This window comes from Oncorhynchus masou, chromosome 22, assembly GCF_036934945.1.
Source record: "Oncorhynchus masou masou isolate Uvic2021 chromosome 22, UVic_Omas_1.1, whole genome shotgun sequence".
NCBI lineage: Eukaryota > Metazoa > Chordata > Actinopteri > Salmoniformes > Salmonidae > Oncorhynchus > Oncorhynchus masou.
Genome location: NC_088233.1, coordinates 21,053,333 through 21,071,060, shown reverse-complemented (window position 1 = coordinate 21,071,060; position 17,728 = coordinate 21,053,333). Strand labels below are relative to the sequence as shown.

Below are 17,728 nucleotides of genomic sequence, written 5' to 3'. Positions count from 1 at the left end.
ATTGATGGCGGGTATGATATTGTTTAGGACCTTGAGCGTGGCTGAGGTGCACCCATGACCAGCTCTGAAATCAGATTGCATAGCGGAGAAGGTACGGTGGGATTCGAAATGGTCTGTGATCTGTTTGTTAATTTGGCTTTCGAAGACCTTAGAAAGACAGGGTAGGATAGATATAGGTCTGTAGTAGTTTGGGTCTAGAGTGTCTCCCCATTTGAAGAGGGGGATGACCACGGCCGATTTCCAATCTATGGGAATCTCAGACGATAAGAAAGAGGTTGAACAGGCTAGTAATAGGGGTTACAACAATTTCGGCAGATAATTTTAGAAAGAAAGGGTCCAGATTATCTAGCCCAGTTGATTTGTAGGGGTCCAGGTTTTGCAGCTCTTTCAGAACATCAGCTATCTGGATTTGGGTGAAGGAGAAATGGGGAGGCTTGGGCGAGTTGCTGTGAGGGGTGGAGGGCTGTTGATCTGGGTTTGAGTTTCTGTTTGAAAAAGCTAGCCTTAGATTTCCTAATTGCCTGTGTTACAACAGAATGGATTTAACTTTAAAGGGCAGGTGCTTTGATTGTCAGTTTCGTTTCTCCAGAAGTGGAACTGACGACATACAAATTTAGGGTGAGGTGATGAGCATAAAGATACTAGGTGCCTACCATAACGATACTAGGTGCCTACTATAACGATACCAGGTGCCTACTATAACACAATGTCGTCTGTGGTGTCTCAATATGTTACAAAAATTATCTGTGGAAATCAAGGATGTTTGGATTTCAAGCAGCTTGACCAGATCGTTGGTCAAAAGTTCACTTGTGCAAATGAGGTCCTACTTGGAATACTTCGTGACAGCAGAAAATATGCCATCAGTGAAGGCAAAGAAAAGGCTTCGGGTTGTGTTATGAGCCAGGACAGTGTTATTGTTGCTAAGACTTCCCTACGAGTCTGTCAAACCTCTCATAAAGAGTGTCATCAGTGCGATAATTTACACATATGCAGCCACTTTGTATGCGGTAACTGCAAGTACGGGTAAGTGCCATGCTATTTTAAGACTATTATATGTAGGCTATCAAGTTTCTTATCGCATAGGCTATACACAGTGGGTCTGCAGATGTTTCATAGCAAATGTAAATACAACTTAGTTATGAGTCCAGTATGTTGCTAATTTGGGTGTAGCAACAGGCACCGTAATTTAGCTACATTTGTAGTGCCTTTTTTAATTACTCTGGTTATCTATTCAGAATTCAGAGCACTCTCGTCTGAGTGTGCCAGGGCGCAGATTAACTGATGGATTTACGAAGGCGCAACACTGGTTGAATATGAGCAAAAAAGTGTTGTTTAATTGTTGCCAGTAGAAGTTTGTCACCAAAGCTCTAGGACCACCAGGTTTGCTAGGGGCCCTAGAGGGGAGAGAAAATGGTCTGTGAGGTGTGCTCTCATTTGTGTCTGGAAGTACAGTAGCTAGCAAGTTAGCCAATTTAAGCAAATCACCCAGCTTGGGTGCTTGACGATGAAACGCCGTTCGGGTCTTTGGGTGTCAAAAAATACAAGTTACACGTCAAATGACACTATTTGGCGCGTTAGATGATGTAATTAAACAGCAGGGAGCAGGTCTCGAACCCTCGACCTTCTAGCCTGAAGTCCAGCGCGCTATATCGACTGTGCCGCAAAAGCATGGTCGAGCGGCGGAGTCGATATCCGCGCTGATAAACCCAGGCTCGTTACACTAAGTTGTTTAATTTGACACGTCAAATAACACAATTCTATTATAGAATCTTGTGTGTGCTGAATTTATGCGTGCAATCCAAGCGCTACCACTACGATCAGTAGCACTGTAAAAGCTGTACAAAAAAGTCTGCAAATATGCATACACTGGCCACGAATGATGCGTTTACAATACCACTTTGGTAATAAGGTAGCTGGGTCCTTCTACTGACAAGGCATACATTGAATGCCTGAAATGCATTGAATGCCTGAAATACATTGAATGTCTCACCCGTCTGTATTATGTGAGTAACGTTCTTTCTAGTGACCGTGTGGACACTAGGCTACATACATCCATGGCCATCTATCGGTCCATTTCTCGTGAAACAATCATATACTAAAGCTTGCTCCCTACAGTAGGTATGTTTGAAGCAGCACTTAACTCGTTTATGTTTTTGACAATTAGATACTCTACTTTCTCACTGCTCTTTAAATTTCCATTTGATATTGTTTTAGTTTCTTAATCAAAGACGTTCGCTGGTAAAAGCGCAGCATTTTGATTTTTTTTCTCCATTTTAATAAGCCTTTGAACTTGATGCTCCATTAATGGCAATCTATAGCCTACATTGCAGATTGGCCGACTTTAGGTAATTTTGGATGCCAATGTTACTAGCTAGTTAGACACCGATCCTGTCCACCAATATTTGTGTGTGTATATACATTTTTCACTGGTCTGCTTGATGTATACAATTTTGAAGAAAAAACATACTCTTTATTTTTATGGACACTGAACTACGGTGGTTTACGTTGGCAATGATTGTTGAGGTTGGTCACTGACGGTCCTCAGTTACATTAACTTTATCTTGCACTGCGACATTGGAGTCTAATACTATCAATCCTCTCTTCCAATTGTACTCTTGTTTAATTGTTGCACTAGCTGAAGTTTAGACCCACGGTTCGTTTGCACAATTTTACATATCCAAAATGCTAATTGTCCGTTTGTATACTCTTATGGAATTGTTCCCTCCTCAACAATTTAACAATACAGGGGCTGATCCTTTTTTATAGCCTACTGGTTAATTTTAAACATCTATTTACTCAGCCCTGGGTCGACACCTAGTGGAGTACACATTTTATGGCCATTGAAATGCCACCAATCACAACATTTTTCAATAACTGAAGCTGAAGGTTATTATCGTTGTTTAAAGTGTGACCGAAACCCAAAATGTACACTTGCCTATTGACATATTACATTTTTTTTTTCAAGGGCGTTATGTAAACTTCTTTCCTAGATTGGTTTGACCTCACTGCACATTTACATTTACATTTAAGTCATTTAGCAGACGCTCTTATCCAGAGCGACTTAGGGTAATCAACTGAGTAGGATAATTCCTGCTGCTCGTCTTGTTCATAATGACGAGTTTAGGATTTGTATTTTATCTTTTGAAGGGTGTGGTGCTATTTTTGTGTATGTTGGCATTATCCAAAGATTCTTGTGTTCTGATTTTTTATTTTATTTTCTTATTCAGATGTTTTGCTCATGCTGCTCCTCTCTCAATTTGACTTGTCTTATAAGGATTAATGTCTAGTTCAACAACAAGTCAGGATGGTACTTTAGGACTTTCAGTCAGACTGGTGCAGGGAACATTTGCGGTTGTGGGGAGAAAATTAAGCGCTCCAGATTATTATCATATCTGAAAAGGTTGAATACTGATATGGCATTTCTTCAAGAAACGCACCTACTGTACGACCATTACTATATTGTGTAAAGCATGGGTTGGACAGGTTTTTCATTCAAATTTTTAACTGCAAAGCCAGGGGAACAGCAATAGTGATTCACAAACGAGTGCAGTTTTCACCCTCACAGATCATTCCAGATCCTGGAGGACGTTATACAATAGTTAGTGGCACCCTCTTCCAAACCCTTGTAGTCTTGTGACTGTTTACGCCCCTAACTGGGATGACAGTAGATTTATGACGTCTCTTTGAGCCTCTCGCCCTAATCTTGACACCCACCGCCTCATCTTTGGCGGAGACCTTAACTGTGTTCTTGAACCAAGACTTGACCAGTCTGATCCCAGAACACTTACTCCTTCCGGGAGGGCAAAAGCTCCTTCTACACTCCTGACCCAAATGGGTTGTGTTGGTCCATGGCGCTTCCTCCACCCGGTCACAAAAGACTTCTCCTACTTTTCTCACTACTTTTTTACATTTATTTTTTAGATAGAGCCCTCCTCCCCTCAGTTGAAACTAGTGATGCACCGCTATGACAATATTTCCCTTGGCAAAAAAACAAACAGATAACGGATATTTAACATTTTAGCGGCCTTTTAAGCATTCGAGAACAGTTAAGTAGTTAACACACACACGGACGCAGCGGTCTAAGGCACTGCATCTCAGTGCAAGAATCGTGACTACAGTCCCTGGTTTGAATCCAGACTGCATCTGGCCATGATTGGGAGTCCCATAGGGCGGCGCACAATTGGCCCAGCGTCGTCCGGGATGTCATTTGTAAATAATAATTTGTTCTTAACTGACTTGCCTAGTGAAATAAAGGTTACACACACACACTGACCAAAAAGTTATTTTGTTGGCATTTACGCATGTCCCCATTACCAGTAAAACATAATCAAAACCAATTTTTTACACTTATTTGCTGTGTTCAGTCGTTTCATTCTCAACAAGGATTTCTATGGAACACTGTTTGGGTCTTTGTGTGTGTAAAAATATGCACGTCAAATAACACTATTCCACTATTGTGCCTAATCCTTATTGTGGCTATTTTCACAACATAACCCGTTCCGGTCGAGCCTCACTAGCCAGATGAAGCTAGCTGGCTGCTTCTAACGTTAGCTTTGGGCAACAGGGTTAGGTAACAAAATGAAAATGACTGCACTTTCTACTGGTCATTGTTTTCAGGCTGGTTGTATTTGTGCTAGCTAGGTACCAAGCTAAAGCTAGCTACCCCAGAAGTTGCAGTCAAACAAATGTTTCATTACCAACGCGGTATTGTAGCCGGTGTTTACAGAAGTTTTTTGTACTGCTTTAACAGTGCTACTGTATCTTTTTTGACACGCAAAGACTCAAACGGCATTCCACAGTATGTGTGTGTGTGTGTGTGTGTGTGTGTGTGTGTGTGTGTGTGTGTGTGTGTGTGTGTGTGTGTGTGTGTGTGTGTGTGTGTGTGTGTGTGTGTGTGTTCGTGCGTGCATGCATGTATGTATGTATGTCGGGAAGCTCATAGCAGTGATGTTGTTACTGTCTAACTCAGGTAGGGCAACATCTGAAAAATGGCACACTTGGTAGTGTGTACCGGTGCTCGACCAGTCGGCGAAAGCAACCGTCACTCACGACAGAGAACGGTTGATTGTCAAGGGCAATGAATTCCATTATCTTGGCTTTAATGGATTTCGCCTTTGAGTTGTCTCGCTAAAAATGTCTTACTCTTTCTAAATGACTGCTTGACTTGTTGACTGCTCGTTCCACACAGCAGACATTGTGTGGGCGAGGTTAGGCATGCTGTGTAGCTCAACATTTTACGTGGTGTTATTACGTCATGTACCTACGTTATATAGGTATGCACAGTAGTTTTAACATCAGTGTTAAACTAGACACCGATATATCGTGCAGTTAAAACTACAGAATATTCAGCGATAGTGATTTCGGATCATTCCCCCCCCACATTCTGGACTTGGCACTTACTCCAAATGGAGATTTAACACGGCCCTATTCTCTTAACAACAAATTCTGTGACTTTATTTCGACCAACATAGATGTATTCATTCAAACAAATAATGATGACACCTTCTTTTGGGAGACTTTCAAAGCAGTATTACGGGGAAAGATAATTTATTACAACGCTCATTATGTCAAACAAAAAGAACTGAAACATCAGGAACTGGTGGACTCAAGCCTGGCAATAGACCGGCAATATTCAACTTCACCATCCCCTGAATTATATGCAGAAACTGAAACTTCAAACTCAATTTAATCTGCTTTACACTGATAAAGCAGAGTTTCTGTTGCAATGAACAAAGGGAACATACTATGAATATGGTGACAAGTCCAGCCACCTTTTGGCACAACAACTTAAACGCCAGTCAGCATCATCTTATCTTTCAGGTATTTACATTTTATACAGGTTTTTCTCATTGAGAACATCTATTTTCCACGAGAGACCTGGTTCAATAGCAGACTCCTCCCTTAATCTTACAAGTGATCCCTCTAATATTAATTCAACTTTCGTGTCATTTTATTCTAAATCAAATCAAATCAAATTTTATTTGTCAAATTTTTATTTGTCACATACACATGGTTAGCAGATGTTAATGCGAGTGTAGCGAAATGCTTGTGCTTCTAGTTCCGACAATGCAGTAATAACCAACAAGTAATCTAACTAACAATTCCTAAACTACTGTCTTATACACAGTGTAAGGGGATAAAGAATATGTACATAAGGATATATGAATGAGTGATGGTACAGAGCAGCATAGGCAAGATACAGTAGATGGTATCGAGTACAGTATATACATATGAGATGAGTATGTAAACAAAGTGGCATAGTTAAAGTGGCTAGTGATACATGAATTACATAAGGATGCAGTCGATGATATAGAGTGCAGTATATACGTATGCATATGAGATGAATAATGTAAGGTAAGTAACATTATATAAGGTAGCATTGTTTAAAGTGGCTAGTGATATATTTACATCATTTCCCATCAATTCCCATTATTAAAGTGGCTGGAGTTGAGTCAGTGTCAGTGTGTTGGCAGCAGCCACTCAATGTTAGTGGTGGCTGTTTAACAGTCTGATGGCCTTGAGATAGAAGCTGTTTTTCAGTCTCTCGGTCCCAGCTTTGATGCACCTGTACTGACCTCGCCTTCTGGATGATAGCGGGGTGAACAGGCAGTGGCTCGGGTGGTTGATGTCCTTGATGATCTTTATGGCCTTCCTGTAACATCGGGTGGTGTAGGTGTCCTGGAGGGCAGGTAGTTTGCCCCCGGTGATGCGTTGTGCAGACCTCACTACCCTCTGGAGAGCCTTACGGTTGAGGGCGGAGCAGTTGCCGTACCAGGCGGTGATACAGCCCGCCAGGATGCTCTCGATTGTGCATCTGTAGAAGTTTGTGAGTGCTTTTGGTGACAAGCCAAATTTCTTCAGCCTCCTGAGGTTGAAGAGGCGCTGCTGCGCCTTCTTCACGATGCTGTCTGTGTGAGTGGACCAATTCAGTTTGTCTGTGATGTGTCTGCCGAGGAACTTAAAACTTGCTACTCTCTCCACTACTGTTCCATCGATGTGGATAGGGGGGTGTTCCCTCTGCTGTTTCCTGAAGTCCACAATCATCTCCTTAGTTTTGTTGACGTTGAGTGTGAGGTTATTTTCCTGACACCACACTCCGAGGGCCCTCACCTCCTCCCTGTAGGCCGTCTCGTCGTTGTTGGTAATCAAGCCTACCACTGTTGTGTCGTCCGCAAACTTGATGATTGAGTTGGAGGCGTGCGTGGCCACGCAGTCGTGGGTGAACAGGGAGTACAGGAGACGGCTCAAAACGCACCCTTGTGGGGCCCCAGTGTTGAGGATCAGCGGGGAGGAGATGTTGTTACCTACCCTCACCACCTGGGGGCGGCCCGTCAGGAAGTCCAGTACCCAGTTGCACAGGGCGTCGAGACCCAGGGTCTATAGCTTGATGACGAGCTTGGAGGGTACTATGGTGTTGAATGCCGAGCTGTAGTCGATGAACAGCATTCTCACATAGGTATTCCTCTTGTCCAGATGGGTTAGGGCAGTGTGCAGTGTGGTTGAGATTGCATCGTCTGTGGACCTATTTGAGCGGTAAGCAAATTGGAGTGGGTCTAGGGTGTCAGGTAGGGTGGAGGTGATATGGTCCTTGACTAGTCTCTCAAAGTACTTCATGATGACGGAAGTGAGTGCTACGGGGCGGTAGTCATTTAGCTCAGTTACCTTAGCTTTCTTGGGAACAGGAACAATGGTGGCCCTCTTGAAGCATGTGGGAACAGCAGACTGGTATAGGGATTGATTGAATATGTCCGTAAACACACCAGCCAGCTGGTCTGCGCATGCTCTGAGGGGCGCGGCTGGGGATGCCGTCTGGGCCTGCAGCCTTGCGAGGGTTAACACGTTTAAATGTTTTACTCACCTCGGCTGCAGTGAAGGAGAGACCGCATTTTTCCGTTGCAGGCAGTGTCAGTGGCACTGTATTGTCCTCAAAGCGGGCAAAAAAGTTATTTAGTCTGCCTGGGAGCAAGACATCCTGGTCCTTGACTGGGCTGGATTTCTTCCTGTAGTCCGTGATTGACTGTAGACCCTGCCACATGCCTCTTGTGTCTGAGCCGTTGAATTGGGATTTTACTTTGTCTCTGTACTGACGCTTAGCTTGTTTGATAGCCTTACGGAGGGAATAGCTGCATTGTTTGTATTCAGTCATGTTACCAGATACCTTGCCCTGATTGGAAGCAGTGGTTCGCGCTTTCAGTTTCACGCGAATGCTGCCATCAATCCAAGGTTTCTGGTTAGGGAATGTTTTAATCGTTGCTATGGGAACGACATCTTCAACGCACGTTCTAATGAACTCGCACACCGAATCAGCGTATTCGTCAATGTTGCTATTTGACGCAATACGAAACATGTCCCAGTCCACGTGATGGAAGCAGTCTTGGAGTGTGGAGTCAGCTTGGTCGGACCAGCGTTGGACAGACCTCAGCGTGGGAGCTTCTTTTTTTAGCTTTTGTCTGTAGGCAGGTATCAGCAAAATGGAGTCGTGGTCAGCTTTTCCGAAAGGGGGGCGGGGCAGGGCCTTATATGCGTCGCGGAAGTTAGAGTAACAGTGATCCAAGGTTTTTCCGCCCCTGGTTGTGCAATCGATATGCTGATAAAATTTAGGGAGTCTTGTTTTCAGATTAGCCTTGTTAAAATCCCCAACAGCAATGAATGCAGCCTCCGGATAAATGGTTTCCAGTTTGCAAAGAGTTAAATAAAGTTCGTTCAGAGCCATCGATGCGTCTGCTTGGGGGGGGATATATACGGCTGTGATTATAATCGAAGAGAATTCTCTTGGTAGATAATGCGGTCTACATTTGATTGTGAGGAATTCTAAATCAGGTGAACAGAAGGATTTGAGTTCCTGTATGTTTCTTTCATCGCACCATGCCTCGTTAGCCATAAGGCATACACCCCCACCCCTCTTCTTACCAGAAAGGTGTTTGTTTCTGTCGGCGCGATGCGTGGAGAAACCCGTTGGCTGCACCGCTTCGGATAGCGTCTCTCCAGTGAGCCATGTTTCCGTGAAGCACAGAACGTTACAGTCTCTGATGTCCCTCTGGAATGCTACCCTTGCTCGGATTTCATCAACCTTGTTGTCAAGAGACTGGACATTGGCAAGAAGAATGCTAGGAAGTGGGACACGATGTGCCCGTCTCCGTAGTCTGACCAGAAGACTGCCACGTTTCCCTCTTTTTTGGAGTCGTTTTGTTGGGTCGCTGCATGCGATCCATTCCGTTGTCCTGTTTGTAAGGCAGAACACAGGATCCGCGTAGCGAAAAACATATTCTTGGTCGTACTGATGGTGAGTTGACGCTGATCTTATATACAGTAGTTCTTCTCGACTGTATGTAATGAAACCTAAGATGACCTGGGGTACTAATGTAAGAAATAACACGTAAAAAAAAACAAAAAACTGCATAGTTTCCTAGGAACGCGAAGCAAGGCGGCCATCTCTGTCGGCGCCGGAACATACTAAGGAGTATGTTCCGGCGTATGTTCTAACCTCTACAAATCCGAACCCCCATCAGATAATACAGCTATGGGCAACTTTTCAGATATGGACATAAGTAAAGTTCTGGACAACCCTCTGCATCTTGATGAAATAACAAAGGGTCTAAAGTTAATGCACAGTGGCAAGGCTCCAGGCCCTGATGGCACCCCCGTGCCATATTTACCCCGCTCCAGAGGGACCCGTCAAGGGTGTCCTATGTCCCTGCTCCTTTTTGCTCTTGTGATAGAGCCGCTTTCCTTGGCTTTAAAATGATCACCATCATTCAGTGGAATCCACCGAGCTGGTGAAGAGCATAGTGTCACTGTATGCAGATTATCTAATATTATATATCACTAACCCTGTGAACTCTGTCGATAATATAATGCATATTTTAAACACGTTTGGATCATTTTTCAGGTTACAAATTGAACATTGTTGTCCTATCAAACCTGATGCCAAGCAAATTCCCCTTGGAGCCCTGCCTATCCATCTGTCGCCATCTGGTTTTTCCTATTTGGGTGTGAATATAACACACACTCTGGCTACCCTCCATAAAACTCACTTTGCAAGCCTAGCCACATGCGTTAAAGCAGACTTACACTGTTGGGATAGTCTGCCTCTCTCATTAGCTTGCAGAATTCAATCTGTTAAAATTAATATTTTACCTAGGTTTCTATACCTTTTTTCAATGTCTTCTGATCTTTCTGCCAAAATTATTTTTTTACAAAGTTGTATTGGCTCGTCAGTCATTTTATCTGAGCAGGCAAATCACCTAGGATACGTAGAGCAATACTTCAAAGAAGGAGACAAGATGGAGGATTGGCACTTCCAAATTTACTGCTTTACTATTGGGTAGCCAATATTCAAAAGATTATGGTCTGGTGTAATGCTCCAGGTACCAACTGGTGCTCATTAGAGGACGATGATTGGCGCCCCTGCCAATCATCGTCCCTTTCTGCTCTTGCTTGTGCCCCACTGTCCTTGTCCTTCCTTGTCCCCATTGTGCTCTCTACTTTGACGATCGGGAGACAATTTCGTCAACATTTTAGACTTTCTGCCTCTTCTCTTCTAAGCCCTATCTGTATCAACCACCTATTTGCACCCTCCAAACTCGCCCAGGCTTTTGTTCTGTGGTGTGAGAGAGGTTTGGTTTGTTTCAAAGATTTATTTTTAGATGGGAAGTTTGTCATTTTTAATGATCTTGTGGCTAAATCTAATCTGGCTCATTCTAATCTTTTCTGCTATTTTCAAACCCGTAACTTTGTTTGCTCTCATGTTTGCTCTCATTCGCTCTCATTTTCCCACCTTTCGTCAACTAACTCCCAAGACGTTGCTAGAGGAATTTGTCGACCTGTCCCCAAATTAATGTAATTGGTTCAGAGTTTGTTTTGATATTTTAACCTGCGTGTCGTGATCGCGTTTGGTGTGGGGGGACAAAATACATTTATGCACGATGGCGCACGCGCACAGACAGTTTGGGTTCCGTGAGGCATGGTCCTAGGGCTCAGGCCCTCATAAAGAGAGGGAGAGAACTTACATTCACACAGGACACTGGATAAGACCGGATAAATACTCCAGATATAACAGACTGACCCTAGCCCCCCGATACAAACTATTGCAGCATAAATATGAGGGGGTCACGAACCCATGGTTTTAAGTGCACTATCAATTTCAAGTCAACAGCTTTAGCAGTGTGTGCCACCTAGAAGTTATGATGATAGTTTACATGACTACTATTTGACAAATCCATAAGGCTCTACGTCTTTTTCTTTTTTTTTACAATGTACGATATTTTGTTCCTTAAGCATATGGATGTGTGTGAAACGAATAAACAAAAACGTGTGGTTTTGTCACATTCGAAAACGTTAGTAGTAGCTAGTATCCTAGTCAAGGATGTGTCAATTAAATAGACACATATTTTGTTACAGACCAACGTACAAAAGTAAACCTTGAATTTGTAGGTTTATAATATCCCTTTAGTGGCAAGGCTGACCTAATTTTTAGAAATGCCAGTCGTTGGTGGATATAAAGTCTATGATATTTGATAAGCTGATGAAGAATTTGTTCTAGGATATAATCACTGCCACCTAGTGAGTTAGCATAGGGCTAATGTGTGCCATGTTCGCTGATGGGACCAGCTAAAATGTTGCGTTCTGTCAAGTGTAATAAAATGAAATATTTTTTTCCAGAGCGAATTACAGGCGCAAATATAGTTAACCCACACTGATTGAATAAACATTGTTTCCACATCATTTCAATGAAATTACATTAAACCAACGTGGAATAGACAATGAATTGACTTCTGTGCCCAGTGGGAAGCTGTTCATTCCCAGGTAAGTGTCATCGAATACTTAACCCAATCATGCTGGATATACAAACCCGTTCATGTCGTCTGAATACCGTGTTAATTTCCCAACGTCACACATACACGCAGGGTGTGACGCAGTGTACAAGAATGTATTGATAACTTCCGAGAATTGTTTGTTTGCTGGAAACCTATCTGGAATATTCAACCCAGAAACGTGTCTTTTTGTGTACACTTTGACCACAAACACAGGCCAGCTACCTGGAGTGTATTCATTATGCTGATTCTGCCTTATATTCTGCAACAAATCTTTACTCCAAACAGAGAACGTTTTGCAATAAAAACGAGAGTCCTTTGAATTCAGGTAGGTGCCTCCTTTTTTTTTTGGTTTCCATTGCAAGATGTAATGAATACACACCTGTTGTAACTGGCCCTGTAACTCATTAATTGGATATCTCGCGCAAAATGAGTATCAGACAAGCTTTGATCAGACTTGTTAGTGAATACTCCTGAGGTGCACCCTCTACAACCACTGATTATTATTTGACCCTGCTAGTCATCTATGAACGTTTGAACATCTTGGCCATGTACTCTTATAATCTCTACCCGGCACAGCCAGAAGAGGACTGGCCACCCCTCACAGCCTGGTTCCTCTCTAGGTTTCTTCCTAGGTTCCTGCCTTTCTAGGGAGTTTTTCCTAGCCACTGTGCTTCTACATCTGCATTGCTTGCTGCTTGGGGTTTTAGACTGGGTTTCTGTATAGCACTTTGTGACATTGGCTGATGTAAAAAGGGCTTTATAAATACATTTGATTAAATAGATAAAGTAGCTAACATATATTTTTGCTGAGCAGCCTTCAGCATTTGTTGACCTGATAAACTTGTCTTCTGTTGTCCTCGTTTAATTTGCACATCTTATGTCTGTGTACTCAAACATTGTTTGCATGTCTCTTTAAATTCTAGGAACAAGTGCAAAAAGGCCCACAGTCTAGATTGCCCACACAACGCAGCTATTATAAGTGAGGTGGGTCACCATGACCTGGGGGAGGCAGAGCTGTTCCAACTTCTGCTGCAGAATGACCCCTACCTGATGCCTGAGGTGGGTGGCACCCAAAATTACCCTTAAATTAATGTATAGTTGATCTAAAAAGATTGGATAGGTTAGCACTGGGGTAATACTGTAGCTCCGCCACCAACTGATATGGAAAAAGAGTAAGCCAAGTGTTAATTGCATGTAGTATGCGCTCTGGATGTTTGACCATCTCCTTTCAACTCCTTCCAGATCTGCTCCCATTACAACAAGCGCGTTGGTGAGCATGGCTTCTGCAAGTTTAAAAGCAGCTGCACAAAACTCCACCTCTGCCTGCACTTCCTCCGGGGTGACTGTAGGTTTGGTGCTGGTTGTAAGAGGGCCCACACGTTTGATGTCCCTGCAATGAAGATTCTAAACAGCAGAGGATTCAGCCAAGAGAACATCAAGATCCTCCACAATATCTACAAGAATAAGTTCATCATCACTCACCAAGAAAATCCAGCTGGTAAGGAAATGACAAGGTAGAATCCAGGAATACAGAGAATCCATGCAAACAGCGCTTTAGTAACAGTGTCTGTCCTGTGTCTAGCTGTAGCACCCTCCCTTGCTCCAGTCATGAAGCCAGTTGAGAAACATCAGCCCTCCTCCAGCTCCACCAGTGAGACTGACAGGAATGAAATCTGCCTCTTCTCCATCCGCAGTCGCTGCAGCTTCAAAGGTAACATCAACCTAAACATACATTATTATCAACATTTCTGTTTACAGTAGTGTGTTTACATGTTTCTGTGGTTGTGTTGTCAGACACATGTGTCCGTGTCCACTACCATCTGCCTTACAAATGGCAGATCTTAGATGGAGTGACTTGGAGAGACCTGGACAATGTAGAGGAGATTGAGAAGGCCTACTGTAACCCACAAAATGACACAAGGTACTGTTGTCATCATATTAGGTTTGGTGTGGATTTTTGTTACCTGTCATACCAGATCTAAGATATGTTAGCGTTTTATTAGATAGAGTATATTACCTTTTTTAAACAACTGGTCTTGTTTTGTTGTTCATCTGTGTTGCCCTCAGTGGAGGAAGTAAGCCTGTGAACTTCCTCACCATGACATGTGGAAGCCCTCCAGTTCGTCGTCTGTCCACTGTTTCATCCGTCACCAAACCCCCTTACTTCATCCTCACAACAGAATGGCTGTGGTACTGGAGACATGACTGTGGCCAGTGGATAGAGTATGGCCATGAGGTCAGTCTGAATACTGAATATGCATGGATGTGGTTTTTATTGTGACTTTACTCCATCCTCTTTAAGTTGACCTAAACTGTGGTCTTATTCTGTGCAGGGTGGTGAGGGGAATGTGACCTCTGTCAATTCCCAGACCCTGGAGACTGTTTACCAAACTGACTCTGACAGCGAGATTCCATTTGAATCTGGAGATCAGAAGTACATTCTCAGTCTCAAAGGTATACCCCTTGGCACAGATATATAGTAATTCAGCAGTTAATCAGCTCTTTGTTGGCTAACAACCAGTTAAAATGTTATCATAAATATTGTTTCTGTTTCAGAGATGCATCAGCAGAATATTCGATTTAAAACCAAAAGAGCAATTTGTAGAAGGCCCTGTTTTATCTCTAAGGAAGATGTGAATGCCAAGCTGAAGAGGTATTGTCCTTCATGGTTGTACTATATGTCTGTAATGAATGTAATTGTTATGTACTTGAGTGAAGACCCAAAAGCTGTTTTAACAGAAAACAGAGTTCTTTAATGAAAAACAGGAATGGCATAAATCCTCTTCCAACGTAGTCAATGGAACAAAAAGAACGTTAGAATAATGCAGGATGCACCTGCCAGGCAGACTCCGACAGGATAGGACAAGGTGGAAGCAAACGGGACGACAGCTTGCTTCTGGCATCAAAAACACAAACAAGAATCAGACACTGAAAGTAGCAGGAACAGAGAGAGAAATAGAGACCTAATCAGAGGGGAAGAGAGAACAGGTGGGAAGGAGTGAATGAGCTAGTTAGGGGAGATGTAGAACAGCTGAAGAATGAGAGACAGAGAAGGTAACCTAAAAAGACCAGCAGAGAGAGACAGAGTGAAGAGAAAGGACAGGAACAGACATAACAAGACATGACAGTACCCCCCCCACTCACCGAGCGCCTCCTGGCGCACTCGAGGAGGAAACCTGGCGGCAACGGAGGAAATCATCGATCAGCGAACGGTCCAGCACGTCCCGAGAGGGAACCCAACTCCTCTCCTCAGGACCGTACCCCTCCCAATCCACTAGGTACTGATGACCACGGCCCCGAGGGCGCATGTCCAAAATCTTACGAACCCTGTAGATGGGTGCGCCCTCGACAAGGATGGGGGGAGGGACGAGCGGGGCGCGAAGAACGGGCTTAACACAGGAGACATGGAAGACCGGGTGAACGCGACGAAGATAGCGCGGGAGAAGAAGTCGCACTGCGACAGGATTAATGACCTGAGAAATACGGAACGGACCAATGAACCGCGGGGCCAACTTGCGAGAAGCTGTCTTAAGGGGAAGGTTCTGAGTGGAGAGCCATACTCTCTGACCGCAACAATATCTAGGACTCTTGGTCCTACGCTTATTAGCGGCCCTCACAGTCTGCGCCCTGTTACGGCAAAGTGCCGACCTGACCCCCTTCCAGGTGCGCTCGCAACGCTGGACAAAAGCCTGAGCGGAGGGGACGCAGGACTCGGCGAGCTGAGATGAGAACAGCGGAGGCTGGTACCCGAGGCTACTCTGAAAAGGGGATAGACCGGTAGCAGACGAGGGAAGCGAGTTGTGGGCGTACTCTGCCCAGGGGAGCTGTTCTGACCAAGACGCAGGGTTACGAAAAGAAAGACTGCGTAAAATGCGACCAACAGTCTGATTGGCCCGTTCGGCTTGACCGTTAGACTGGGGATGAAAGCCGGACGAGAGACTGACGGAAGCCCCAATCAAACGGCAAAACTCCCTCCAAAATTGAGACGTGAACTGCGGGCCTCTGTCGGAAACGACGTCAGACGGAAGGCCATGAATTCGGAAAACATTCTCGATAATGATCTGAGCCGTCTCCTTAGCAGAAGGGAGCTTATCGAGAGGAATGAAATGAGCCGCCTTAGAGAATCTATCGACAACCGTAAGAATAACTGTCTTCCCCGCTGATGAAGGCAGTCCGGTGATAAAATCTAAAGCGATGTGAGACCACGGTCGAGAGGGAATGGGAAGCGGTCTGAGACGGCCGGCAGGAGGAGAGTTCCCAGATTTAGTCTGCGCGCAGACCGAACAAGCGGCGACAAATCGACGCGCGTCACGTTCCCGAGTGGGCCACCAGAAACGCTGGCGAATGGAAGCGAGCGTACCCCGAACGCCGGGGTGGCCGGCTAACTTGGCAGAGTGGGCCCACTGAAGAACGGCCGGACGAGTAGGAACGGGAACGAACAGAAGGTTCCTAGGACAAGCTCGCGGCGACGGAGTGTGAGCGAGTGCTTGCTTTACCTGCCTCTCAATTCCCCAGACAGTCAACCCGACAACACGCCCGTCAGGAGAATCCCCTCGGGGTCGGTGGAGACCTCAGAAGAACTGAAGAGACGAGATAAAGCATCAGGCTTGGTGTTTTTGAGCCCGGACGATAAGAAATAACAAACTCGAAACGAGCGAAAAACAGAGCCCAACGAGCCTGACGCGCATTAAGTCGTTTGGCTGAACGGATGTACTCAAGGTTCCTATGGTCAGTCCAAACGACAAAAGGAACGGTCGCCCCCTCCAACCACTGTCGCCATTCGCCTAGGGCTAAGCGGATGGCGAGCAGTTCGCGATTACCAACATCATAGTTACGTTCTGACGGCGATAAGCGATGAGAGAAAAACGCGCAAGGATGGACCTTGCCGTCAGAGAGAGAGCGCTGAGAAAGAATGGCTCCCACGCCCACCTCTGACGCGTCAACCTCAACAACAAACTGTCTAGAGATGTCAGGTGTAACAAGAATAGGAGCGGATGTAAAACGATTCTTAAGAAGATCAAAAGCTCCCTGGGCGGAAACGGACCACTTAAAGCACGTCTTAACAGAAGTAAGGGCTGTGAGGGGAGCTGCCACCTGACCGAAATTACGGATGAAACGACGATAGAAATTAGCGAAGCCCAGAAAGCGCTGCAGCTCGACGCGTGACTTAGGAACGGGCCAATCAATGACAGCCTGGACCTTAGCGGGATCCATCTTAATGCCCTCAGCGGAAATAACGGAACCGAGAAAAGGGACAGAGGCGGCATGAAAAATGCACTTCTCAGCCTTCACATAAAGACAGTTCTCCAAAAGGCGCTGGAGGACGCGTCGCACGTGCTGAACATGAATCGAGAGAGACGGAGAAAAAATCAGGATATCGTCCATGTAAACGAAAACAAAAATGTTCAGCATGTCTCTCAGGACGTCATTAACTAGTGCCTGAAAGACAGCTGGAGCGTTAACGAGGCCGAAAGGAAGAACCCGGTATTCAAAGTGCCCTAACGGAGTGTTAAACGCCGTCTTCCACTCGTCCCCCTCCCTGATGCGCACGAGATGGTAGGCGTTACGAAGGTCCAATTTGGTGAAAAACCTGGCTCCCTGCAGGATCTCGAAGGCTGAAGACATAAGAGGAAGCGGATAACGATTCTTAACTGTTATGTCATTCAGCCCTCGATAATCCACGCATGGGCGCAGGGACCCGTCCTTCTTCTGAACAAAAAAAAACCCCGCTCCGGCGGGGAGAGGAGGAGGAGACTATGGTACCGGCGTTGAGCGAAACCGACAAATAATCCTCGAGAGCCTTACGTTCGGGAGCCGACAGAGAGTATAATCTACCCCGGGGGGGAGTAGTTCCCGGAAGGAGATCAATACTACAGTCATACGACCGGTGTGGAGGGAGAGAAGTGGCCTTG

General features: G+C 44.8%; 1 protein-coding gene across 1 annotated transcript in view; it reads left to right on the top strand.

Moving 5' to 3' along the window:
* Positions 1-639: 639 nt before the first annotated feature.
* LOC135509166 (protein mono-ADP-ribosyltransferase PARP12-like) overlaps positions 640-17,728 on the top strand; it is a 30,524-nt gene continuing 13,435 nt past the window's right edge. The window contains exons 1-8 of the mRNA XM_064929592.1: positions 640-1,023; positions 12,740-12,875; positions 13,059-13,314; positions 13,399-13,527; positions 13,611-13,737; positions 13,884-14,052; positions 14,150-14,270; positions 14,373-14,469. Of these exons, the coding sequence (XP_064785664.1) occupies positions 707-1,023; positions 12,740-12,875; positions 13,059-13,314; positions 13,399-13,527; positions 13,611-13,737; positions 13,884-14,052; positions 14,150-14,270; positions 14,373-14,469 (1,352 nt within the window). The 5' untranslated portion in view covers positions 640-706. The remainder of the gene's footprint in view (positions 1,024-12,739; positions 12,876-13,058; positions 13,315-13,398; positions 13,528-13,610; positions 13,738-13,883; positions 14,053-14,149; positions 14,271-14,372; positions 14,470-17,728) is intronic.